The 24,683-nt window shown below is 39.1% G+C and overlaps 5 protein-coding genes across 11 annotated transcripts in view; 4 read left to right on the plus strand and 1 right to left on the minus strand.

Annotated features, from left to right (window-relative positions):
• Positions 1-538: 538 nt before the first annotated feature.
• Positions 539-6,202, plus strand: LOC137803838 (ADP-ribosylation factor 4-like). The gene is made up of 6 exons (XM_068602622.1): positions 539-722; positions 1,624-1,704; positions 1,832-1,941; positions 2,497-2,568; positions 4,630-4,755; positions 4,863-6,202. The coding sequence occupies exons 1-6, from the start codon at positions 656-658 to the stop codon at positions 4,953-4,955; spliced, it is 549 nt and encodes a 182-aa protein (XP_068458723.1). The 5' UTR covers positions 539-655; the 3' UTR covers positions 4,956-6,202.
• Positions 6,203-7,598: 1,396 nt separating this feature from the next.
• zgc:77752 (uncharacterized protein LOC393862 homolog) lies at positions 7,599-12,488 on the plus strand. Its single transcript, XM_068604071.1, has 12 exons — positions 7,599-7,780; positions 7,871-7,951; positions 8,397-8,515; positions 8,898-9,035; positions 9,136-9,407; positions 9,507-9,809; positions 9,919-10,173; positions 10,267-10,383; positions 10,591-10,692; positions 10,776-10,844; positions 10,947-11,057; positions 11,153-12,488. The coding sequence occupies exons 1-12, from the start codon at positions 7,599-7,601 to the stop codon at positions 11,273-11,275; spliced, it is 1,872 nt and encodes a 623-aa protein (XP_068460172.1). The 3' UTR covers positions 11,276-12,488.
• Positions 12,489-12,533: 45 nt separating this feature from the next.
• Positions 12,534-14,567, plus strand: cimap1b (ciliary microtubule associated protein 1B). The gene is made up of 7 exons (XM_068604072.1): positions 12,534-12,680; positions 13,175-13,290; positions 13,389-13,592; positions 13,759-13,860; positions 13,958-14,079; positions 14,155-14,295; positions 14,401-14,567. Exons 2-7 carry the CDS (start codon positions 13,179-13,181, stop codon positions 14,491-14,493), a joined length of 774 nt encoding a protein of 257 aa, XP_068460173.1. The 5' UTR covers positions 12,534-12,680; positions 13,175-13,178; the 3' UTR covers positions 14,494-14,567.
• Positions 14,568-16,099: 1,532 nt separating this feature from the next.
• Positions 16,100-19,309, plus strand: rabl2 (RAB, member of RAS oncogene family-like 2). The gene is made up of 8 exons (XM_068603202.1): positions 16,100-16,720; positions 16,840-16,869; positions 17,053-17,132; positions 17,244-17,323; positions 17,673-17,784; positions 17,987-18,084; positions 18,283-18,366; positions 18,661-19,309. The coding sequence occupies exons 1-8, from the start codon at positions 16,614-16,616 to the stop codon at positions 18,739-18,741; spliced, it is 672 nt and encodes a 223-aa protein (XP_068459303.1). The 5' UTR covers positions 16,100-16,613; the 3' UTR covers positions 18,742-19,309.
• Positions 19,087-24,683, minus strand: part of shank3a (SH3 and multiple ankyrin repeat domains 3a) — a 127,239-nt gene continuing 121,642 nt past the window's right edge. For 4 of the 7 annotated variants that reach the window (XM_068603195.1, XM_068603194.1, XM_068603196.1 and 1 more), the window contains one exon: positions 19,087-24,633. In XM_068603195.1, coding sequence (XP_068459296.1) covers positions 24,063-24,633 — 571 coding nt within the window. In that variant the 3' untranslated portion in view covers positions 19,087-24,062. The remainder of the gene's footprint in view (positions 24,634-24,683) is intronic. The other 3 variants (XM_068603197.1, XM_068603198.1, XR_011080116.1) reach the window with 3 other exon arrangements.

Consider the following 24,683-nt stretch of genomic DNA (forward strand, 5'->3'; position numbering starts at 1 on the left):
TAAAACTATGAGACAAAATATCATTCCTACTATTTGGACCATCATTGTAAAAGGCTTCAATTATTTATTTGTTTTACCAAAATAACAGTTATTATAACCCTGTGCATTAACTGATCATTTCTCTGTAAGGTATTGAATTAATAACATTCATCTCGAGACACACACTGTCTCTCATACACATGGGGACTGTGAATTGCAGTAACTCTGAACTCTGAAACAACTGTATGTTACTCGGTGCACAGCTTGCATTATGTTATGATAAACGTCTGTATTACAGAGACATCTAGTGGCGTCAAACAGCCTTGCATGTTACAGCGTGATGAAAACTACTTTTTAGCATTAAAAAAATCCAAGTAATTTCCTAGTTTTTAAAGACGGACTAAAAAGTGTATTGTATTAACAGTGCATTGTATTAAGAGAACAGCTTAAATGTATATTTTATTTTATAAACACTCAAAAAACAATGTTCACAGCCATTGACATGTGTTAATAAAGTTGATTCAAACTGATGACGTCATATATTCCACGTTGGCCCGAACGTGGCACTCGGCAGTGTCCTATAATCGGATCAGTGTAAAACGATCACGTGTCGGTGTTGCTGTGACCGTTGTCTGTGCATCTTCTTCACGATTTATTCAGTCATCATCGAGCAGTTATGGGGCTCACCATCTCAACACTCTTTGAACGGATGTTTGGCAAAAAACAAATGAGGATTTTGATGGGTGAGTTACTAACGTCAGCGAGGCGCTCGGCGTGTGGCTTTACCGTTGTTAGCGAAGTAACCGTTTACGTTAGTTACCTCTAGCTAGTTCTCGATGTGCTTTCATGCTCCCGTTATGCTCCAGAAGGTACAACAAGTACGACGTTGCGGCAGAATTAATACAAAACTAATAACCATATGATATCTATCTATCTATCTATCTATCTATCTATCTATCTATCTATCTATCTATCTCTCTGTGTGTGTGTGTGTGTGTGTGTGTGTGTGTTTTATATATATATATATATATATATATATATATATATATATATATATATATATATATATATATATATATATATATATATTGCACTAGCTTCCCCAGCGCTCAGCTAACCTAGCTTATGCCAATAACCCTAACATTCGGGTGTTTCTAAAGAAGTTGGCAATTTAGTCTGAAAACGACAACACCCCCCACTACAAACACACGACTTAAATTTTATGATTTATGAATAATATTATTTTTGTACATTTTAATAGCTTATAAGAAAGGATGTTTTGGCCGCAATGGCTAACGTTAAGTGTCTCTTGAACCTCTTCCTAACGTCACGTTAGTTAATTATATATTTAGTTGGGATATCATTGTATAATGATCCATTTAAAATCTATAAGTATATCTTGTAATGATTAAATCTAACTTGTTAGAGGGTAACTCGATATGGCGTTTTCTTTTCTCTACTGTATAACGTGTTATTGGGTAACGGTGATGCTGACGAACTCCTTATGACGTGTTACGTGTTCATTTTCAGTCCTGTTTCCGGGTAGTTACTTGTAAAGTCCCAACTTCTCGATGAAGTAAATGTATATGTAATTGCGATACTAATTGGTAAAATGTTGATTTTAATCACGTTTCCCCCTTTTAGTTGGGCTAGATGCTGCTGGAAAAACTACTATTTTGTACAAATTGAAGCTTGGTGAAATCGTGACGACCATCCCAACCATTGGTAAGAGACATGCGCTGTTATTTTAAGTTCACTTGGGGTCGTTTTGCTGTGTACCTCAACATGTTTGAGTCATTGTACTTTGTGTATAATGCTATAAGGATCTGTCGCTGTTCTTTCCCATGTAAAGGTTTCAATGTGGAGACAGTAGAATATAAAAATATCAGCTTCACTGTGTGGGATGTGGGTGGCCAGGACAAGATCAGACCCCTCTGGAGACATTACTTCCAGAACACACAGGTATGAACGCTTCAGTGCAGTGGGTTCAGCCCATGGTTGATATAGTAAAATGGGAGTGCGCAACTCTCAAATACGTCTACTCGGATCACTAAGTAAAGCTGTTTTAGTTAACTTCAGTACTCGTGTCAAAGTCTTATGCTAAAGCTTTTCTGAATTCCACTTTACATTATTTCAACTCGTCTTCATTTCAACAAGTATTTTTGCAGCACATGTTTGAAGGAGGGCTTTTTTTGCATGTTTGTTTTCCTCAGGCTACCTCTGTGCCGTTTGAAAAAGAAGATGAGTTTAAGCCTCACATTTAAAACTACAAGCATGTACTCTCTCATGTAGCTTGTTACTTGTTTTAGATATTTGCTTTAATTGGATAAAGGAATACAGTTGTTACACTTCTTCCTGTACCTACCCAGATAATTGTTTATGAAAGATTGGAAACCTTGCATCTTCAAATTTTATCACAAATAATTATTTTCCAAGCAGTCATACTCGATAATTGGCAATTCCTTAGCATCAAAACTTAAAAGGAAAACTAACAACTTTGATGTATTTAATTTCTAGGGCCTCATCTTTGTAGTCGACAGCAATGACAGAGAAAGAGTGGGAGAATCTTCAGAGGAGCTCAAGAAGATGGTAGGTTTTTATTAAGTTCAGCTCGGCAGCTATTTTACATTTAGTCTTGGTTTTAATCTTTAGACAAATTTATTATTATTATTATTATTTAGTCCCGTTTGAGTCCTTTCTATCCTTAGTAGTTTAGTCAATAAAGTCACTATTTTAATCTAATTTCAGTTATTACAAATTAAAATGCCCTTTCTCTTAATTTTGTCAGCTATTTTTCATTTGTTTAGTCCTGTGATGGATGCCAGACACTTAGTCATCAGATTTGATTGAATATTTCAGTTAAACTCGTCATTATGCAAAAATCATTATGTTGGCATTTTAGGTAAACTTATGTCTGCTAGAAAACACGGGTTGAATGATTTACCTTTTTAAAAACCCAAGATTGAGCGATTGTTATATAAAACTGTAAATTATAGCTTGTTCTATGAAGGGGTGGGGAGGGAAACAGCCAAAAACTACAGTATTTTTATGTATTGCACATCATATGTAATATACAAGTGAAATATATAGTTTCGTACATGTCACAGATGTGCGCAAATGTGCCCCAATGCCAGTTTGAGACCTCGCCTGACTTTTCTCTGTACTAAACCTTCTCACTTTGTTCTGCTTCATTTTAAAGTCAAAGTCAACCTTTGCAGAAAGAATGTTCACATATTGTGGTATGATTTGGGTTAGAGTTAGATCTTACAGCTGCGTAATTTCAAAATAATAATTATCCTGAAAGTGTTTGTTTTTTCTAGGCGGACCTGAAATCATTTTTTTTTTTTTTTTTTGTCATCTTAATTTACTCTTAGCCAGTAACATATAGACTGATAATTGCACATCTGAAGAAAATATCACACGTACCTTTTTTTAAAAATTATAACTCAAATTATTCAAATAGCCCAGATGGTTGCAGAGATGCACCCTTTTTAGTTTGGGTATGCAATTATTAAGGAAAGGACCTAAAACATAGGGGGGTTGGCAGCTTTGCTCTTCTAAGTGTTCCTGACTTTGCTCTTTATTGATGCAGTGGCCCGTCATGAGCCAGTCCGCCCCGCACAACATACTGGCATGCGGTTAATCAACCACTTAAACGAGACCTAAATTGTATGCAATGTATTGGAACAATTGTCCGAACTGATGGACTGAATGGGGGGAAAAAAAATGAAATTAGCACTGTGTGTGTGTGTTACATTGCTAGCCTGTGGTTTTAAAATCATTGGATAACTATTTATTCTGAGCACATCAAGAGTATGTCTTATCGCCTTAATCCTCATATTACAATTGCTTTGTGCGTCCTCAGTATTAAAGACATAACGGGTTCATTACAATAAGTGTGGTCAACTTATTGACGAGTCAACAAAATATTGTCAGGACAAAGAATAAACTAAACACAAAGTGAACTGTCACTTCACCAAGGTGCAAAGTTTTGTGACGGTGTATTTTTACTTTTTTTTTTTTTTTAACCATGAAGCGTTGTAGTCCAGTGCGGAATGAGCATCGGAGTAGTGTTTTAAAAAAAAATGAAAATAAGAATGTCAACAGGTAAAGTAAAGACAACTTGTTTACACTGCTTCTTAAGCCTTCAGCTATTTACACACACACTGCTATTGTCAGTCACATAAGTGTAACAAAATGGCTCTTACATTTCGAATGGTTGCTCGCCTACCTTTCCAATCATATAATCATATTTATCAACATGAATCTCAACTAGTATGATTTCATGAATGATGATCTCTTGTTGATAATTTAATATTATAAGCAGTAAAATCATGTGTAGTTTTAAATACTACTGCTGCAAGAAATTGTGAGACACTATGTGCTTTACTTTTATAAAGGATGAGCCAGAGTCCCCTATGCATAAGAAGCATTGAAGCAGATTTTGTTTGCATTAAGAGAACCCGACCAGCTCTTATCGTGACTGCCATACTGTCTTGAAACGTTCTCATGATGCTAGACGTCATGAGTACTCAAGACAAACATAGAATACTACGTAGTATATAATGAATAATGTCACCCTTTTAGCTGTTTCTGCAATCTTGCAACTGATGTTCAAATCTGTTCTCACCCCTCTCCCCCTCCTTCTAGTTGGATGAGGATGAGTTGAAAGATGCTGTTTTGCTGGTTTTTGCGAACAAACAGGACCTTCCCAATGCCTTACCAGTCAACGAGCTCACAGACAAACTTGGCCTTATGCTCCTCCGCAACAAACGTGTAAGTAATCTAACTAAACTTGCTCTCCTACACCAAGATTCATGCGTGGAGTTGAATTCATATCTTTCTCATACCTAATGTACGCCGTATCATCTCTGACTCCACAGTGGCACATTCAGTCAACCTGCGCTACCCAGGGCACTGGGCTGTACGAGGGCCTGGACTGGCTATCCCAAGAGTTGTCAAATAGATCGCCATAACGGAAAGCAAAAGAGGCAGGAGACAGGAATGAAGGCACAGACATTTGATCCAGAAACATTTGGTCTTCCGGAACCAATGTTCACAAAAAGGAGAAGGCTGGTGGACAATGTATAATCATATTTGGGAAATTTTAATATCACTGTTTACTTTTCTTATCAATTTAATTACCGTTGTTTTTTCTCCTTCTGTTCCCATATTCTTACATGGCACTAATTTGTAATTTCACATGATGAGCAAATGACCGTTTAGGGAATTTCTATGGAAACAATTGAAGTAATTCAAGTTGTTTTTTCACTTGACACCTTTGCTCCTGTTGAGACCGAATTTGCAGTAATTGAGTACTTGCATTGACTTTCTTATGACACTTTAGTGACTTTCTTATTGCCATTATTGAGCCGAGCTTAGGGGATGTGATGGTATATCTGTAGAGCTTTGGTGAGGGACAAATTCTCGGCTCCCGCGGGCTGTGCGGCTGTCCAACCCCTCTTGGATATTTGACTCACTCACAGAACCGACCCTTTGCTCTTCAGTACCTTCTTATGCTAACTCATTTCTGTAAAGGCCCGTAGAATGAGATGGATGAGGATTGCATCGATTTTCCAGTTAGTTGGTTGTGTGGAACCACATGGCCTCCCAGTAAATGAATCTAAAGGGAATGTTGTGCCTTCTGGTCCCTCTTGACACAAATCTGACTAATTCTTTTCATATCTCATCCTGAGGCTGTGCTCACTCTTCACGTGCTTAAGTGACGTGTTTGTTTTTACAAGACAAAATATTCCAATAAGACGCCTAATTTTGTTTGGCAATGTATGCTGAGGTGCAGCAGAACCACTGCTTCTTTTAAACATAACTTCACTATCAACTAGGTTTCATACCATTTATGTTCTTCTAACCTTTATTTGTATAACCGCCATGCATGAAAGCAAGATTTAATTAGAATTCTCATTTCTGCTGACACACTAACAGAAAATCCTTTTTACCCTAAAAGAAGGGAGGGAGCGCCTTTTCTGTGTTGACACATGGTCAATGCCAGTGTGACACAGTAAAGTAGTATGTTTTTTTGTTGTTTGAGTTTGTTGTGCTGTCTGAAGGCGAATACTGTAAACAACAACGTACCTGCCGTATTACATTATTTTTGTGTATACATTCCAACCTATGCTTGCAGATGCTGGAGCTGCCACTCTTAAAATTATTCCCAAAAAATATTTTACAGAAAAGCTCTGAATAAAGACTATGTTAAAACAAATTTGCATTTTGGACCAGACTCATTCAAGCACTTGTTATTGTATCTGAACCTGAAGCATTTACTCATTCAAAATATACTTTGAAAAAAAATGTGTATGTAGGCAGAGGTCAGATGGATTCATGCTTATTTTAAGTTCAAACTGTGTTTCACAATAACAGACTAAAAAAGTCTTCTATCAGGATCTGTGCCTGATAAGTGTAAAAGGTGTTTAGGTCTATTAAGAAATCTATATTTTTCCTGGTCTGTCTTTGGCTGAATATTACTCACTTTGAAACCACTACACATCTGTTTCTGCATGTTGGAAATATCCAAAGGCAAGCAAGCTTTTTTTGCATTGAGAGCTAAAATGCAGAGAACCTTCCAGCATGTTCATTTATGTTTTTGTGTCTTTACAACTTGTTATGGTCAGTAAATGGTTCACTAAATGGGAGTCTGTTGTTTTTTGTGACTATTTTCTCAGAAACTACAGTAAGTGGACAGCAAACAATGAATAATACAATATTAAACCAAAATAATATGCAATGCATTGGAGAGGCCTTCCTGTGTCTCATGCTTGGACCTTAAAATGAAGACATGCTATTTAAATACATTTTATGTATTTCATGTTCACAACAACTCTTGAATCGTTATTCCGTTCATCCACAAAATGTTCAATTGTTTCAGATAGTTGGTAAGTCGTGAAGGTAGACAGTGTGTTTGGACGGTAAATGAACAATCCATTATTTCAATTATTAAGTAAACGCAAACCCCATTGCTGCCTATTAACAGTGAGACCAACAAAAATGTCTGAAGCTTTGGCTAGTGCCTGGTAATCAGAACCTTCATACAGTGTTTATAGGTGAAGCTATAAGCATTATATAATTGGCTTGCTGTAATGTGTGAATGTCTTCTCATGTATTTATGACAGTTAATCAGGCTTAGTGGAGCTGGGTCAACACAGTGTGTATCTGTATGCAGCAGGGTGGGTCACATGTGTGTCCTGCAGTTTTCAGCAGCATTTTCCCTTTGTTTCCTGCACTCTTAACACTGGCAATACATTAAATGGGATTTACAGCTTCACTTTCCAGCATAATCAAAAGGGTAAGTTTCAAATTTTGTTTATTGCATTAAATTTTATAGATTAAGAAATAAGTATATTCTAAATATGTTGTGATTTTTTTATATTCTTACCAGCCTTAAGGCATTTTTTTGTTTTGGTAACTTAACTGTAGTATTGAGACTGTCCCATTATGCTAAACTACTGAAGTAACAGTACACAACTACAATTTGTTTCATAGTTTAACAAGCTGTGACTGTCAAAAGCGCAGAGCCAGTGTGTCAAGAAGGTGACGAGGTGGGCCTTCACATCTACGGCGTGATAGCTCAAGCTGATCTTGAGGTTTTCCCTCGATGCAGGATGATGTCGGTCTTGATACCAGTACCACAGCCTTCCTACTCCCAGGCCAGGGAGAACCTCGTGAAGGCGATCCCACCCAAGCTCCTGTGTCTGCTGACCTGCGGAGGAATAGACTGCCGCTATGAAGGACCGGAGTTTTGGAAATTAAATCAACAGGCTATTCGAGGCCTTTTCTCCTCCTGGTGAGACACCAGACTCATAGATGCTGCTGGCGTTATGTGAACAACACAGTAAGTGACAAATGACTAATTATGAACTTCTTCCTATTGCAGGGTTACAGATGACATCATTGCCATGGCCCGACCATCCAATCATCTAATTGAGAAGTACGACATCATAGAACAATTTCGAAGGTAATCCCTCTTATTCCAGCAATGTGTGTGTTGTTCTGATGTGTGCATGTGCAGTGTGTGGCTACGCATGATACTTGAGTAGTAGGAATTATGAACCTAAAAGATGCAAACATTTTCCTTGTACAACTCCTTGTGCACATACAGGGAATTAGTTCAAAACAAAGTGGGAAAAACTTTTGAAATGTGGATGAGACATCTGACAATGTTTTTTATTTACACACAAAATGTAAAAGCCCTTGTAGAAATATAAGTCATTTATAATAATAAATAAATGAAATTGTGTGATGTAAACATAATTACGTAAACATAAGTGTGCAAGCATATGGACTAATCTATTCCTTATCATACACCCACATTGCTTACAATAACAATACAGCTTACCTTTACTACACAAACACGGCACGAGTGTCAACCATTGTCTTCATAATGTATCTCTTTCTCCCAGGTTGAACATCAGGTCAATCATCAACATGCAGCTCCCTGGAGAGCATGCTCACTGTGGACCGCCCCTCGACTCTGGAAGTGGTTTCACGTACTCTCCACAGATCTTCATGGACAATGACAGTGAGCTCTTCGTACAGTAATACACCTCATGAAAGACTGCACCAGAAACACTTACATTACATTTAGCTCGATACACCGTAGACACAGCAGCGGGGAGCAATTAGGGTTTAAGTGTCTTGCTCAAGGACACAACCACATGGACTAGCGGAGCCGGGGTTCTGATTTAAAGACGGGCATGCTAACCACTAAGCACAGCTATTGTCATACACATGTTTTGAGAGACAGCTGTGGTTTGCACCAATAGTGTGGAAACAAAGTTGTGGTTGGCAGACTGTGTACTGAGTTTCTAAATTATTAAATATCCTACAAACACAGTTGTCCTCATGAATGTTCATAATGATCCTAAATGCATTCCTGTGTTCACATATCAATGTATTTGCAGTTTACTTTTACAACTTTGGGATGCAAGACTACGGTGTGTCCTCCCTCGTCGCTATGATCGATGGGGTGAAAGTTTTGGCCTTTGCAGTGAGGGAAGGAAGGGTGGCTGTGCACTGCCATGCAGGACTGGGCAGGACAGGTAGGAATAACAGTACTCTGTCTACTGTTCATATAAACGCTGTGTCTGCCAGCTTGTGCATATTTATATTGAGTGTGTTTGCCCCCGTACTCCTGCTCAGGTGTCCTGATAGCCTGTTACCTGATTTACACCCTGCGCATCAGTCCGAGTGAAGCCGTCCACTACGTAAGGATTAAAAGGCCACGCTCTATCCAGACCCGGGCGCAGCTCAGCCAGGTGTTTGACTTCGCTCGCCTGCTCGGCACACAGCTGGCCCAATACCCAGACCTCAACATGCGGCACGGCGTCCCCTTCACGCTGCAGCACTACCTAAACCGACAGGCAATAATGCTGCATGGCCAGGAGGCACGCAGCCTCAGACATACACCTAAGGTCCAGAGCTCATAATTCTGTTACATTAATCCTTTGTCATAAACACCTGGCTGCAATAGAGAACAGCTCATCTTCTCCTCATATGTGTCCTTTTATTAGGTGGTGTACCTCCTGTGTGTGCATCTCTCCTGCTTAGCCCTGGGTCTCCTTGCTCCTCCAGAGATCCAGGCTGAGCTGGAGAAGAGGTCAGTACTGAGGACCCTGAACAGGTCTGTGAGGGAGACCCTGGTGTCCAAACAGCACTTGCCCTTGCTGAGGGAGGGTCACAAGGGGCCGGGGGGCAGCTCGGGGTCGGTGTCCTCCTGGGACGAGCCACTGGGATTCTTGGAGAGGAAGCGAGAGGTGCTATTGGACAAACGCAGCTACAGCGACTCTGACCTCAGCAAGATTGCAGTAATTGAGGTCCAATGTCACATTATTTGTCAACAATTACATACAATTTCTGAATGTCTTCTGTACAATCTGACTGGTCATTGAAGCTTTTCTCACTTGTTTGCATGTTGTCCTGAAGGATCTAGAGTTGAGTCCATACTGCACACCAGCACTTGGAAATGAGAGACAATGGTGTGTACAGAATTTGATACAACCTGATCTGAGACCCGGTAGTCCGATGCTTGCCACACTTTCACCAGGCAACCAGACCACCAAAAATGCCTCTCATTCACTTAACATCCCCAAATCTAGCATGACAACAAACAACAACTGTGCTAAAAGGTCTCACTCCCTGGTGAAAAAGGCACTTCAGAAATGCAGCTCTACCACTGAGGTAACTGTGATTCTTAATATCAGAAAATGTAGCTAACATATAAAGTTTTGATATGAATTCTTTAAAACATTTTTGTCTTGATGTCATATAAAGTTTTGCAGAAATCCTCATTATTCTGGCTCAACCGCAGTCGCCCGTGCTGTCGCAAAGGCAATGGCAGACCACGGTCCTCGAGGTGAAACAATACTGCAAAGATCAGCTCTGCTGCAGGTGAAAAACACGGCTGCAAGCCAAATGTCACATTGATTTAGATTTTTAAAGCCACCAACTTATTATTTTTTTATTTTTTTATTTTACCAAGAAAGCCTTATTTAGATTTTAAAAAAAAACTACTTTACAAGTGTGTCCTGGCCAAGACAGCAGTGGCACATAGTTTCAGACATACAGACGTAATACCATCACTCACCTTTCCACCAGGAGGAACTGAACAGCAGTGACTGTGGCTGGGCTCTGCTGGTCACCGAGTCAGAGCCTCAGGTTCTCAGTTGTCTGTTGTGGACCTGGCTGGACAAGTTGAGGGTCAGTGGCAAAAAAATATATAGCTTGAAGTGTGGAATTTTAGTTTTTTGTGCTCTCAGTCCTATCTCTGTTTCCTCATCCAGGAGCCTGTTCTGAGTGCAGACGATGTCGACAGTTTGGGGAACAGGAAGTCTCTCAGTGTGCTCAAAAAGGTATATAATGCATCATTATTTGGCTGTTGAGTATTCTCAAAATATCTTAACCTCTTTGGCAAAGATCTAGAAACATATTTTTTCTATATTTCATGATTTCAGCCACAGAGACACACCATATATTGTCTCCTGAGCTGTGTGAGCACGGTGACCAGCTTATGTCCACACAGAGAGGATGCAGTGCTGCAACGACTGGTGCGAGCACTTACAAGGGTAAGACATGTGGAATTAAAGTATGTTAAGGGTGTATTGTTCGTTCTATTGTAAGTTCAATAATTAGCCTTTTTTTTTGTTTTTTGAATCAACAGCAACCCCAGGAGGAGTTGGGAAGCCTTGCAACTTTGATGAAGATTCTGAAGGCAAGTTTGAGAGAAACCTTCCACAACTGCACACATCTCAGGAGGGCCTGCAGCACCAATGGCACACTTTGACGAGTCCTTACAAAAACTAACAGAGCAGTTTTATTTTAAATGTTGTTTCATCTTTGGCACTGTATTGTGGGAAAAAAATCAAAGTGTGGCAGGTGCTGCTTCTTCTTTTTCTTTTTCTTTTTTACATTTATAGCTTGAGATTCAGAGCACTGGTATTGATGCTCACTGTCACATTATCATGGCTTCCTGGTACACTTGAAGAGAGCCATGGTTAATGTTGTGTGCTTTTCCTGCTATGATCAGTTAAAATATCTGCTGGGAAAAGGCGGATTTGGACAGCTACCAGGCTTCTGTTGCCTCAGTCCCCAAGTCTAATCCAGTTAAATCTTCCCCATTACAAAATATGAACAAAAAGTACACAACAGATATGTATTTCACACCAGCCGTCTCTGCATTTTAGATACATCAAATAACTTGTAACTTGTGTAATAATAACTATGATCTCGTCTGATAAAGAGCGTTCACTAGTGTCTGGCACTAAAATGTTGTTTTTGCTCATTCTTTATACAATACAACTCACTCAGCGCAATAAATTCGCAAACATATGCCAATAACTAAAACATATGTTATATATGTTTTAAGTTATAACATTTTTATCCTTTTCCAGCATTGATTGCCGGTGATAAACAATTACAAAGTCAGTGGGTAAAGTTAGGTTGTAAGTAACTCAATGTGTGCTTTAGTTCGAAACTGTTTGGCAATCAATTTAGTTGTTTTTTTGTTGCATGTTTTGGTCTGCCATAAGCAAAATGTATTTGATTTCATGTTTTGTTGTAAGGTGCTTTTATTTTGAAGGCGAGAATTACGGTTAAACCGGAAGTCAGAGTGCGCCGTTTAAAGGCTAAAAAGAAGTTTATAACGGTGATACGGAATGTTTAAGAAACGGTTTCAGCACTCCCCTGAAGAGGAACAAGTTCTTACGTTGGTTTTTTAGTGATTCATTTTGTTTTGTAAGGAATAAAGACATTTAAAAAATCATCAGTTAAAGTCCAAGACCATCTGTCAGAGGAGTACGCTACATAGGTGATTACTGTAGGATCAAACATGTAGTTCCATGTCTCTAATAAATAGTATGTATGCTCCTGTTCCCTCATACTCGCAGGTCAAATCCAGACAGTATATCCACAGTGTGATTTTGTAACCTGGTCCAGATTTTCATGCCTAATAAATTATTTACACCATCTGCAGCTGTGTTTTTAGTAAAAATAAAAAATAAAACATATTAAGAATTGCTTTTGACATCACATGACACTGTCAGAAAGTCTCCGTGGCAACGTTGTCATAGTGAAGTTGACAAGCACTAAACAATTTGTGTTTGGGTTCAATGCTCATGCCGAGACCCAGGGACTCGACCATAACACCTACACCTTGACGTAGAGAGGCTCGCTGGACCAGGATAAATAAGGTAAAAATAATGAATCTATTTATTTTAAGTTGTTTTATGTGTTCCTGGTTTTGGCATTGGTTAATCTTTAGCCACAAACGTTTCGTAGGCCTCTATTCCATGTCGCCTTGCTTTGCCTAAATGTTTTTAGCTTATAACAATCGTTAATAACTATTATAATATAACTATTACAACAACTGCAGTTATTTTCCCTGCTGTGTAATGTTAGGTGTAGTGTAAGTTTCAGAAATTGCCTGAATGAGTCACAATTTAACTGCCTGAGAAAAATAAATATATGAAATGAATGGTCCCAGGTATTTGCTGCACATAATCTAAATACATATTTACCAAGTTAAGAGTGGACTCTGAAGAAAGCATCAGAAAGACCTGTTAACAGTTCTAAAGAGAGGGTAGAGGATGTGTGTCAAGACCCCTTGAGTAAGGGAGACATCGTTCTCGTTCATAACTTAAAAGCTAACTCTTCAACATGCTTCCGGTCACAATCCTTCTCTCAGGATAATGTCAAACGATGAAGGTTGGGTTGGTACCTGGAGGCCCCACAAGCCAAGAGGACCAATAGCTGCCCTCTATGGCAACCCAGGACCGAAGTATGCACTGCCTGGACTCACAGGTATGACATTCATCATGACATACATTAAGCCTTTTCCACCACCGGCACAGTTAATATTTTTATAACTGACCTTATTTGTCGTTTTTCCCTCCATGAAGGTATTCGTAACCATGACCCTACGAAATACAAAGCACCCATGTACAGCTTTGGGACACGTCATGACCACAGGTATGATACTACAAGCCCTGGCCCGAGCTACCTCATCCCCTCCAACATCACCAGAGTGGGCCGAGATGGCGCTCCTGCGTTTTCACTCTACAGCCGTCCAAAGGAGCTGCACAGCTTCCAGGCTCCTGGGCCAGGTCAGCAGAGGCCCTTAACATTAACATAGACTTTGTAAGAGTGAATATGGAATACGGCTGAGATCTAATCTCAGACTTTTCACTTGTATGCCGCTTTCATCACAACACACACTATTTTCATTTGCCTGTCAGCAGTGTTTTTAATGAACTTTCTTTGGTGTTTCAGGAAAATACTCCCCAGAGCATTCAGAAAAGTTACACTTCCGTACTTCTCCTGCATACTCTCTGTCCGGGAGGAGCAAAGACATCAGCAATTTCCAAACACCAGGTAAGATGTTGTATTTGGTGTCAGCAATATTTGAACTGTGGGTTTCCAAGTTCCATTGCGCATACAATCTAAACTTTGCTCGTTGCTCATTCTTCAGGTCCAGCCTGCTACTCTCTGCCTCAAATGCTGGGACACAACACTGTGGTGGCATCTGCAGCTCCCACCTTCTCATTCTGCGGCCGCAACAAATTTGGAACCTTCCACGAGGACCTGAAGAAGGTATGCGAGTGTGAAATTACTTTTAAAAAACAACATGTGGTTTACTTGTTCTAAACACTTTTGTTTCCTCTCCAGACTCCGGGCCCTGCTGCCTACAAAGTTGTCGACCCTTGTGTTTACAGATACAAACCTCCCCATATTAGCATGTTAGGACGCAACTTCCCACCTGGTGAAACCTCACGGAAACCAGGACCCGGAGCTCACTATCCTGAGCAGGTAAGAAACTGCATTGATAATCAAATAACACATTATTTTATTGATTAAAAGACCCAAAATATGATTCTATTTTGTTCCTTCACTGAAATTATTTTCTGCCCACAGGTAACTTCCACAAGAGCCCAAGCTCCAAGCTTCTCTTTTGGACTTCGTCACTCGGACTTCCTTTCACCCCTGATTATCGATGTGGCTGAATAATGTCAAGTATGATGTTTTGGAAATTCCCCCAGCATGAAGCAAAAAAAGCACAATAAAGAACAAAAAGCAAACAGCACAGGCTTAATGAAATCCTATTTTAATGTCATTGTTAAAGGCCCTGTTGTATTAGTACTTATCATTTTATCAGGGTTATGAGCACCATTAGTATTTTAAATGTGTATTAGTGCAATGTAAATTCTCTTAGACCATGTTTTTTTCAAGGTATCTATTTCTTGAACTGATGATTATTTTGATTGGTAATTAACATTTTCAGTCAGTAACTTTTATTCATTACTGCAATTTCAATTATAATTGGACACAGCAGCAAAAGCACAAGTTTAATCAACATAAAAGATGGCTTCATTGCATTTAGGTTTCCCAGAAAGCCATTTCAGAGAGCCAGTTTTCACACAATAGTGAGGCTCGGGTATTGGCTTGACGCAAATGAAATTAAACCAGTATTAATGCAATTAGATACATGTGCATTTGTCAAACGAGCTGATGATGAGCTGGAGGATAAAACATCAATGTAGAAGCAACTATGAAACTATTTCATCAATAAATGCTATGTTATAGTATCAATGATGTTACAGTTAAACTTTTGAAGCACAAAGCAAATCAAGTATCCAACTTAAAATAAAATAAATAAAACAAGGCAATAATGCTTCTCCAATTCTAGGGACAGCCACCCAATTAGCTGTGACATCAGCACAACACATCACTGACTATAATAATATACTGATACTAGACAATTCATTTATAAATGACAATTATTATGGCCTTCCATACTAATGCTTTTTAAAGATGTTTTATGGTATTCTATATACCGTGACATTCATGACATTTCTTAATAGCATACTTAAATATATTTTTTTCAAACATTTATTTTAATAGCACACTACACTGACATCTGATTTTATGACATTCAATGGTATTCTATAAAATTAATGTATACATATTATCTCAGGAAATAGTATAGTACTATATTCATAGTATTTTATTTAATATATTTTATGAAATACAATTCTATGAATATTATTATATGATATTATGAAATACAGATGTAGATTATATCAAAACTTTAGTCAATATGCAATGAAAAAAAGTCCAGCATTATCAATAACTTAAAATAAAAAATACTTTAATTTAGTATATCATTGATAAATTATATACAAATTCATCATTTATGTATAATGTAAAAGAAATAGTAGTATGCCATTAAAATATTATAAAATTAAATATAACTTGAAAACCACTTATGATTAATAAAGGTAAGCAGATACAACATGCAATAATATTGTATTTCACAATGAATTGATGGAAAAATAAATAGTATAGCATGCGATTAGAAATTTAAAAAAAAATAGTCATAGTATAGTATGTCTTAATTTGACAATTTCCATTTTATTGTTAAGGTTATTCTTTGGAAATGTAAAAAAAAAAAAAAAGATATTCCTAAAGACATGCTGTAAAAGGTATACAAAGGTACCTAACGCCATATTTGTGAGAATCGAAGAGCACTTTCTCGACAGGCACACGGAAGGACAGCTGAAACCAGCACGAAGTGGTCCATCAGGCGTCTCCGTTGCATAGAAACGAAAACAGACGTGGGCACCACCTAACGTGCACTCTTTTAGGATCTGGATTGCCTTAATGAGTGTAGCGCATCTCCGAACCTCTCCTTGTGATACACAAACATAATGTCCACAAGACAGATGCCGACATTTGGAAAAGAACCATTTGTTCACAAAACCGTTTCGACGCTACTTCAGTTGGCGACGTCAGCCGATTGGTGATTAGTAGCCACTGGAGGTACACTGCGGAGGTAACTGTGGCCGTTCAGCGACTTTACAAAGACGCATGTAGCTAATAAATGACCGTCTCTGTACCACTGTAAGCTGGCATCAGTGTTGTTGATGCGAGGAGGACAGACGAGCCGATGAAAGTATCGATCTGAAGGCGAACCACACGATGCTAACGCTAGCTAGCTTTCTTGTAAGAGCTTAACTTAGATCATCATTTCCAGGTGACGTTATTTATCATTTCTGTTCGGCAAGTGCTAGCTTACACAATATTCGTAGTTAAAGCGAACAAACGCCCAAGAAGAGAGCGACGTTAAAATGGCTGGCGACGTGAGCGGCGTCCCTGAACTAGACCAAAAGAAATACGATTCAGACGAACAGGTGAAGATCATCTGTCTGGGTGACAGCGCAGTTGGTAAATCTAAGTGAGTATCATCTGCAATAAACTGTTTTGTATTCGTTATATAAGTAACCCTTCCCAGCAGGTCACGTGTTGTCCTGACCTGGTTCTTGCTATTGCTTTTTGTCTTTCTCTCTCTCGCAGGCTGATGGAGAGGTTTCTCATGGACGAATAGTATCCGTTTACAGCTTGAGCAATTTTAAATGAAACTCATGTGTCAATAATTTTTCTATCTCGTATATATGCAACATCGTCCTACTATGGTTATGACAGCCACTGTGAGCACATGGACCTGCCGTTTAAGGTCAAGATGGCATGTTTGTCCTGAGAGATTACTGTCCTTAACTCTTTCTGCAGTCGTCCCCAACAGTTGTCAACCTACGCGTTGACTCTCTACAAACACACAGCCACTGTGGAGAACAAGACTGTAGCAGTTGGTATGTATTATGTATTGCTTTTGTTCTGCTCTCAATGACCACAGGACATACACAGTTGAAATCCACAGTAAAGATGAAATCAGTAGGGATGGTTTTGTTTTTAATTCACAGATTTCTGGGACACCGCTGGTCAAGAGAGATTTCAGAGCATGCATCCCTCATACTACCACAAAGCACATGCATGCATCATGGTAAAACACACTCTTGCTTTCAAGACAGGTGCGTTTCAGTAATCATCGAGCCGGCCTTTTCTGGCTCTCTGTCAGATCCTTGCGAGGAGGTAGAACAACAAGTGACTGATTACTAAACAACAGTTTCTAAAAGAATTCCAAACTATTGTTTTATTTATTCCCTTAATGCATTGTGAAGAAGAATTCATGACATATCACGATACATTCTTGTTAAGTTCCACCTCTCTCGCAGATAAGTTGCCAGGGACTTGTTAGATGACTGCTAGAATGCACCAGTTGAACTGGAGAGGTGCCACACTGTCACTTTATATAGCTAAACTCCTTTGTAAGCCTTTCTACTTTCTCTTAGGTCTTTGATGTTCAAAGGAAAATCACATACAAGAATCTGGCCAGCTGGTATAAGGAGCTGAGAGAGTACAGACCAGAGATACCTTGTTGTGTGGTAGCCAACAAAATTGATGGTGAGCTTGACTCTGACACGACACATAACAATGTTTTTCTTTTTCAATTGTATATAATGTTAATGTTACTTCAGGATGAGTAAACCTTTCTTTTATTTCCGCACACATTGTCTATTTGCTACATCATTTTTATTAATTATCCGACCAACAAGATTTGCACTACAATATTAAATGTGCACACATTTGTTTTTTGTAATTGCAGCTGATCTGAAGGTCACCCAGAGAAGCTTTAACTTTGGGAAGAAGCAAGGACTCCAGTTCTACTTTGTATCAGCGGCTGATGGGACTAATGTAGTTAAGGTTTGAACTTCTGCTTATTTTCCTGCAGTGTTAGTCATCAATCCACAAGTTAATTTCTTCATGCAATTCAAACTCATTAGTTTTACAGTTGAGTCAACTGAGTTGACTGTATTAAATCTTGTCTCCATCTCATAAATTGCCCAGACCACCTGACCTGCCCCTTTATGTTGACAATTCTGAGTGTAACTGTCATAACAGATGTTCAGAGAGATGATCAAGAGAGCCGTGGACTACAAGCAAAACCCCAGCGACTTCATGGATGAAGTGATGCAAGAATTAGAGGTACAGCTCTATGAATACATAAACCGTCTGATCACTGACACGCTCATCTTTCCTAGTTTCTTACAACCTTGGAAATTCTTTTACTGCTAGTATAAAATAAATAAATAGATCTATCATTGTTATGCTTCATAAACATTTCTCAGATGCTTCCTCAAAGCCTATTCATAAACTCTAATACAGTTTACTTTTTCTAATAACTTCGTTCACGTGGAAAATGCATGCTCTTCTGTCTTTGTTGCTTAAATGTGTTAAAACATGTTTGTATTGATGTAATTTGTTGGATTTATGGCATAGAACTTCGACCTGGAGAAGAAGGAAGATAATTCCGAAACGGAAGAAGACGGATTGAAAGCGGAGAGTCCCGAGGTGGTGTGACAGATATTTACTGAGCCTCCAAACCCTCCCGTCGTCTCATGGATAAGTTATCTCCTTCCTGTGGGGTTGATGCTCCACAGGCACATTGTTTGTCCTAATGTCATTTTCGTGGTCGACTTTTGTACCTTTGGTTTGTTGCGACCACTGGAGGTTGGCAGACTTTTTAGGTTTCAAGTCACTGCCCTCCTTCTGTCCAATGACTGTGGCAGGGAAATAAACCTGGTGGAGTACATATGAATTGTGTTCTTTATCAGGTTTATTTAGATGCTGTTTTAGGTTGTCATTCATACTTCTAACAATATCAACTATAATAATTTTAGAAAATCCTACGATGAGGATGAATGTGTTTTATTTTGTAATAAGAATGTGAAGCATTTAAAAGTAACTCAAGCAGATCAAAGAGAACGTGTAATTATGAACTGTGTGCTGCTGTTCTCCATGTTTGTTCGTGGTGTTGTGTACAATGAAAGCAGGAAGCTGCATCTGTTGGCTACTTTTGTTGAATTAATATTATGATGTGAAGTCTGTTTTCAGCACTCTTTAAATGAAAAGTCAATGTACCATAGAACCAATTTGTTATCATTTGTCTCTTTCTGACTTGTTGTGATGCAACAGTAGGCACAAGAACAGTAAGTTCTCAATTTCAGCATATTATAAAATAAATACATACATACATACACACATACATACATAGGACTGTTTTTATGTGGCATTTACTCTAAACAAACTATTCACACTGGAATATCATTTTACACCATAACACGGAATTAGCAGGGACAATACTTTGATGCAGTTCATGTTTTAATTATAAATTTATTACATAATATAACAAACATATATCTCTGTGGTGGAAATATCCTGGGCAACATCTCAGATCTTGCCTCAACCTTCACTATCACCCTTGCTCTGTTTGCATGAGGAATACTAGGTAGCTTCTGGTTAGCATTTATTTGGACCAGTGCTTTCACATACTGAAATGAGGGTTGGGGGGTGGATTTCTAATGCTGTACGCGTCCAGGAGTCTCTGGGATTTGCCTGGTCATTGGATGCTGAGAAGGGCAATTTCACCTGTGAGGCAAGGCTGAGGCGTTGCAGTGATACTTCCACCAGTCTAAACTTCACAGTGCAAACAAGGAGAAAACCAACAATGAAAGAAAAAAACCCTTTGATGATAAGATCACTGGTTCCAGTGGGTTTCTAAAAAGGTTACACCACTCCCCTTAAACTATTTAGATTGTGCTTTGTTGATTAGAAAATAAGACAAAGAAAACCCTTCACTGAACTTGTTTCACCTAATTCTGTGTAAATCTGTTACATGTTGCATTTTGCATCTTTATTTGTGGTAAACTTACACACGACCATCTAACTAGGTATTCACTACAGCTTTCTTCTGACCAGGCCAGTCTGTGTGAGTCCAGACTCTACAAGTCCACTTCTTAGATTTGTGATTGTATTCATATGGGAACAGTAAGCCAAGCTGGAAAATAACCATCATCACAGTAAAATCAAGCAATTGTGATACTTTGTCTCAAAATGCAAATAGAAATGTTAATGCAAAGCTCACAGGTAGATTATACACAGGCCATTTTTTTAAGTGTGTGTTTATATATACATATGTATGTACACACACATACATATGTTTATATATAAACAATATCCTGCTTCTTTACAAAATAATAACAGTGACTGTATTTCCACCTGTAGGAAATACAGAAGGATCTAACAAATGTCTGTAGTTCTCAAGATTTCCAGGAGATGGCACCATATTATTGAGTCTAACAGCTCAAGAATGCTGTAACTAAGATAGTCCTAAAGCAAACACAAATATACAGTTAAAAGTTAAGTTATTTTTTGGCACATTTTTCCTTTGTGTAGTTTGTTTCTCATTGGATTACATCATATAGCATAATCCAAAACTCAGAAACTGAAGGTCTGAAAAAGGAAAAAGGAGTGCTGCCAGACAGAGTGGAGAGTAAGGAGCGCAAATGCCATCTGGGAATGGGTGTACAAAACAGTGACACTGCATAAGCTGTACCTACACAGTTACAAGGTGAGTTGTGGTGGTCTTGCAATATAAAATGTAACAATGCTTTCGTTCAATACCCTGTGGTAATCTGTCTGTCTGTCTGTCCCTTTGGACAGAACTGTCCACTTTTTTTAAGACGTAACAATACAAAACAAGAATGCAGGGCAATGATGTTCAATATATAGAAGATTAATGAATGTGTGCATTTATCTGTTTTTGTGTGCGTGTTTGTGTGACACAGCCACTGCCGAGAATCTCTGATGGTAATTCAGTAAGGCTATAGTGCACTAGCTCCAAAGATGTAAACCCTAACAATCAACCATACACTTTCTCACGATCACATGCATCCACATTTTCTCTCAAACAAATACACACAGAAGATGGAAACAAACGAACATACACACACAGTCACACACACACACACACACACACACACGGTGAGGCGGAACGACCACACAGAGAGATTCGGGGAATCCAGATGCACTCATGCGCTTGGACGATGGGTGGCTTTTATGTTAGCACCTTGTCACCTTGTTTTGTGCAAATCTTCCCCTAGTTCAGAGTTCAAAGTTCAAGAGTTCATAGAAAGAATAAAATCTGCTCACCTTTTTCACAGGTGGTTAACTATGCATATATGCCAAACATTCATATATAGATCTATATACTTCGTTTTTAAAAATTTATATGAAATCTATCATATTTACATTGCTTGTGATTTAAAAAAAAGACAGTTTTCATATTTTGTTCATTTTTACAAGTGTCCGTAGGTTTAGAATGGACAGATATTCATTTTTTCTGTCTTTTTTTCTGTCACTCTAAAATTCTGATGAGTGAAAGATCTAAGTATCATGTTTCACACGCTACAAAATCTACCCACAGTGTCCGAGGGTAACAAATCAACAGAGGAAGGAAGAAAGAATAGAAAAAAAACAACAAACACAAAAAGTCCAGATGAGTCTGACGACGTACCGTTAACACTGGAGTCAGAAGTAACATAATCAGTGAGGTCACAGTGAGGCAGTGAGTGCTATTCCTACAACCCAGATACGATGTCATTTGTACCACCCGTCTTTACAAACTGCGAGCATAAAAGAGAGAGAGAAAAGAAAAGAAAGAAATTGCACACAACTTCTCGCCAAGTGAAACTGACTTGGCGCTGGATGCTGCTGATATACGGAGGGTTTTCAGTGGGAATAGAGATTAGTTGGTCGTCTGTGAGAGAAAAGCTATGGATAAAATGCTTTTTGTTGGGTGAATAAAACTCACTGTTTCTCACTGCCAGCAGAAGCTACTCATAAGTACAATTGTAGATTTTGTATTGGTAAAGGAAAATTCAGTTGCTCTTTTTACAACCTGGTTCTTATTTTTTGGAGTTCCTGCTTCCACCGTTTATGATAATATATTACTTACTAAGTAAATGGTAGAGATAGAGAGAAGCAGCGATGTTGCAAGACACTGCCAGGTTGTAAAAAAAATGAATTTTCTTGAAGACCTTACAGAGGCATTCCCATCCCCACAGCCTGATAAACTACAGACACGTTTCCTGTTTCAGAAGGGCAGAAAGTCATCTCAGCCTGTGTATGACATGCTTTTCTCAGTTATACTACAGGTAAAAGGTTTTAAGGAAAACTATTTGCTTTTTTTTAACATCTTGGTTTACCCCAGGTTCTGGTTGTGGTTTCCGTCTGCAGAAAAATAGAAATCAGAAAGATTTCTGCTATATTCCATTAATATTAAATTTCTCTACTGGTGCTAAAAAACATCTCAGTGTTTCCTTCTTTCACAACACCAGACCTTGTGCAGCCCGGTCTGAGAAGCATCCTCAGCAGTCACAGGGATGGAAATCTTGTTAGTGTTCGAACATTTTTCAGACTGTGGTGGTGTTAAATTGTTCTCACAGATAAGAATTTAAATGTATAATTTTAAAACAACAGCTAACAACCTCTCCATGCTAGTGCCTCGAACATCCATCCCTGAGTGATAAACAGGCAAAAGATGAAGTTCCTCTTTTACCAGTTAGTTGTGTCGTCAGGTGGTCCTCACTGTTGTTGTGTGATCTGTAGCTGAAGGAGTAGGGATGGGGGTCAACTGGGGTCTCAGCCTCACATTACGGGATGCCCTTTAGTATGAAGGAAGACCATAAGAAAATAAAAACAAACATCAAACTTTCTGTCCAAGACATGATGCAACGTGTCATGCTACGGTTCAAGAAAGGGTGACCATAAGGAAAATTGTATACCTATGACAAAGAAAAATCAATTCCATATCTATATACTTTTTTTTTAAATTTCAAATATATATATTTATATATATATGTATATAATTAGTAGAAATGAGTAAACTATTGGTGGAATAAATTGTAAGATTTTTCTATGCCTTCTATACTAAAAACCAAAAACAGGCGCAGATTAATTTATTACATTTCCTCTTTGCAATATTGTCTTTTCTTCTGAAAGCTATATTTAAATACATGTATATCATATTATATAATACCTATATATAATATTCCCTTTGGAAAACCAAAAAATTGATTATGAAAAAAGCCACGAGTGTTGGTTAAACATTCTCCAAATATAATAGATAGCACAGTCTGGGTACCAAGGCGGAGAGGTTTTCTCCCGTGGTTTACTTGGTGGAGCTCCACCTCTGGCCCCGAGAGTCTTAGGTTTAAAAACAACAGCAGGTATAGAGAAGACACACATTTTCAAAGCTGTGTCAGCACTATGTCCATAGTCCTATGTTCGTCATTGTTGATCTCTGTATAAATACTTTGAAAGGCAACTGAGCTTTCTGTTTGGAACCAACATTCCTCCTCCTCCTCCTTTACTCAAACTGCAAAAGGTTTTTAGAGGCCTAATAATAAATGGAGGGACAGAGGTAGAGAGGAGAGAGCGAGAGAGAAAGAAAGTGTGAGTGTTACTAGGGAAACTGAAGCTTACACAAATCAAATGTTTTAATTGGAGCTCATGCGATTCTCCTCGGCAAAAAGAAAGAACGGAGCCCGTTTTAAGGTCTGATCTAATCGGCTGCAGGCGAGGAGGTGAGCAGACACGAAGGGCCAAGTAGAGGGGACACATGTGTGGACTCCCCCTCTTCAGTGCAGTGCCAAGTGCAGAGTATTAACAGGAACATAAAGTGTTGCTCATGTGCACAGGTAAACATTTGTGATGCAGAACGTAAAAGCAGCCAGAGTAAAAGAGGAGCGGTCCCTATCTTTTATCTTTCATCAACTCTATAGCTTGCTCGTTCTATCTACGTCTTTCTCTCCATGTGTTGCTGTGTCTCGGGGCAGGGGTCAGCTCTCTAGCAGCATTTTCAGTGCCCGTTCAATGTTCATCCGGTGTCCGACTCGTGTCACTCCCAGCTCTGCAAAGTCATCCTTGGTTAAAGCCGGGAGGTGAGAGCCTTCGATCTCATGTTCCTGAAACCCTGCTCTGTGCTCCCCCAGATTGATGCTCTCCAGCCAGTCTCCGACGTCGTATTTATTCCAGAGGTGGAGGGGTTTCTGATGGAAGGGCCTGAGGGCTAAAAGTGGTGACCCCAGTCCGGGGGAATGGGAAGGTGATGGGGACGGGGAGCGCGAGCGGGAACGGGTACTGGAGCTCCTCATTACAAAGCGCACCTCTTTAGGCTCTTGGGGTAGGCTGAGGCTAGAGGATTTGAGGATGGTTTGTGGCGGCGTAGTCGGTGAGGGCGAGAGGCCGAAGCCCGAGTATCGTCCAAGGGGGTCGCCCCGATCAGGTGAGCCTGATCCTGGGCTTTGGGTACGTCGGGTGACGGGGTAACGGCTGCCAGGGCGAATGGTGAATGTGGTGCCGTAACTTCTCTGAGAAATGGTGTGGAGCTCGCCTAAGCTGCTGAAAAGTCTGGTGGAGACAGAGAGAGAAAAAGGGATTCAGGAATGTTAGCAGAGGAA

Source organism: Clinocottus analis, unplaced genomic scaffold, assembly GCF_023055335.1.
Source record: "Clinocottus analis isolate CAN_PGR_092001 unplaced genomic scaffold, fCliAna1.0.p SCAF_6, whole genome shotgun sequence".
NCBI lineage: Eukaryota > Metazoa > Chordata > Actinopteri > Perciformes > Cottidae > Clinocottus > Clinocottus analis.

Excerpts from the sequence above, each read along its gene's own strand:
- LOC137803838 (XM_068602622.1), top strand. The coding sequence starts at position 656 with ATGGGGCTCACCATCTCAACACTCTTTGAACGGATGTTTGGCAAAAAA. Across the intron at positions 1,705-1,831 it reads GACGACCATCCCAACCATTG|GTTTCAATGTGGAGACAGTA; the intron begins GTAAGAGACATG and ends TCCCATGTAAAG. Across the intron at positions 2,569-4,629 it reads CAGAGGAGCTCAAGAAGATG|TTGGATGAGGATGAGTTGAA; the intron begins GTAGGTTTTTAT and ends CCCTCCTTCTAG.
- zgc:77752 (XM_068604071.1), top strand. The coding sequence starts at position 7,599 with ATGATGTCGGTCTTGATACCAGTACCACAGCCTTCCTACTCCCAGGCC. Across the intron at positions 8,516-8,897 it reads GATCTTCATGGACAATGACA|TTTACTTTTACAACTTTGGG; the intron begins GTGAGCTCTTCG and ends ATGTATTTGCAG. Across the intron at positions 10,845-10,946 it reads CTCTCAGTGTGCTCAAAAAG|CCACAGAGACACACCATATA; the intron begins GTATATAATGCA and ends TCATGATTTCAG.
- cimap1b (XM_068604072.1), top strand. The coding sequence starts at position 13,179 with ATGTCAAACGATGAAGGTTGGGTTGGTACCTGGAGGCCCCACAAGCCA. Across the intron at positions 13,291-13,388 it reads TGCACTGCCTGGACTCACAG|GTATTCGTAACCATGACCCT; the intron begins GTATGACATTCA and ends CCCTCCATGAAG. Across the intron at positions 13,593-13,758 it reads CTTCCAGGCTCCTGGGCCAG|GAAAATACTCCCCAGAGCAT; the intron begins GTCAGCAGAGGC and ends TTGGTGTTTCAG.
- rabl2 (XM_068603202.1), top strand. The coding sequence starts at position 16,614 with ATGGCTGGCGACGTGAGCGGCGTCCCTGAACTAGACCAAAAGAAATAC. Across the intron at positions 17,133-17,243 it reads GAACAAGACTGTAGCAGTTG|ATTTCTGGGACACCGCTGGT; the intron begins GTATGTATTATG and ends TTTAATTCACAG. Across the intron at positions 18,085-18,282 it reads ATGGGACTAATGTAGTTAAG|ATGTTCAGAGAGATGATCAA; the intron begins GTTTGAACTTCT and ends CTGTCATAACAG.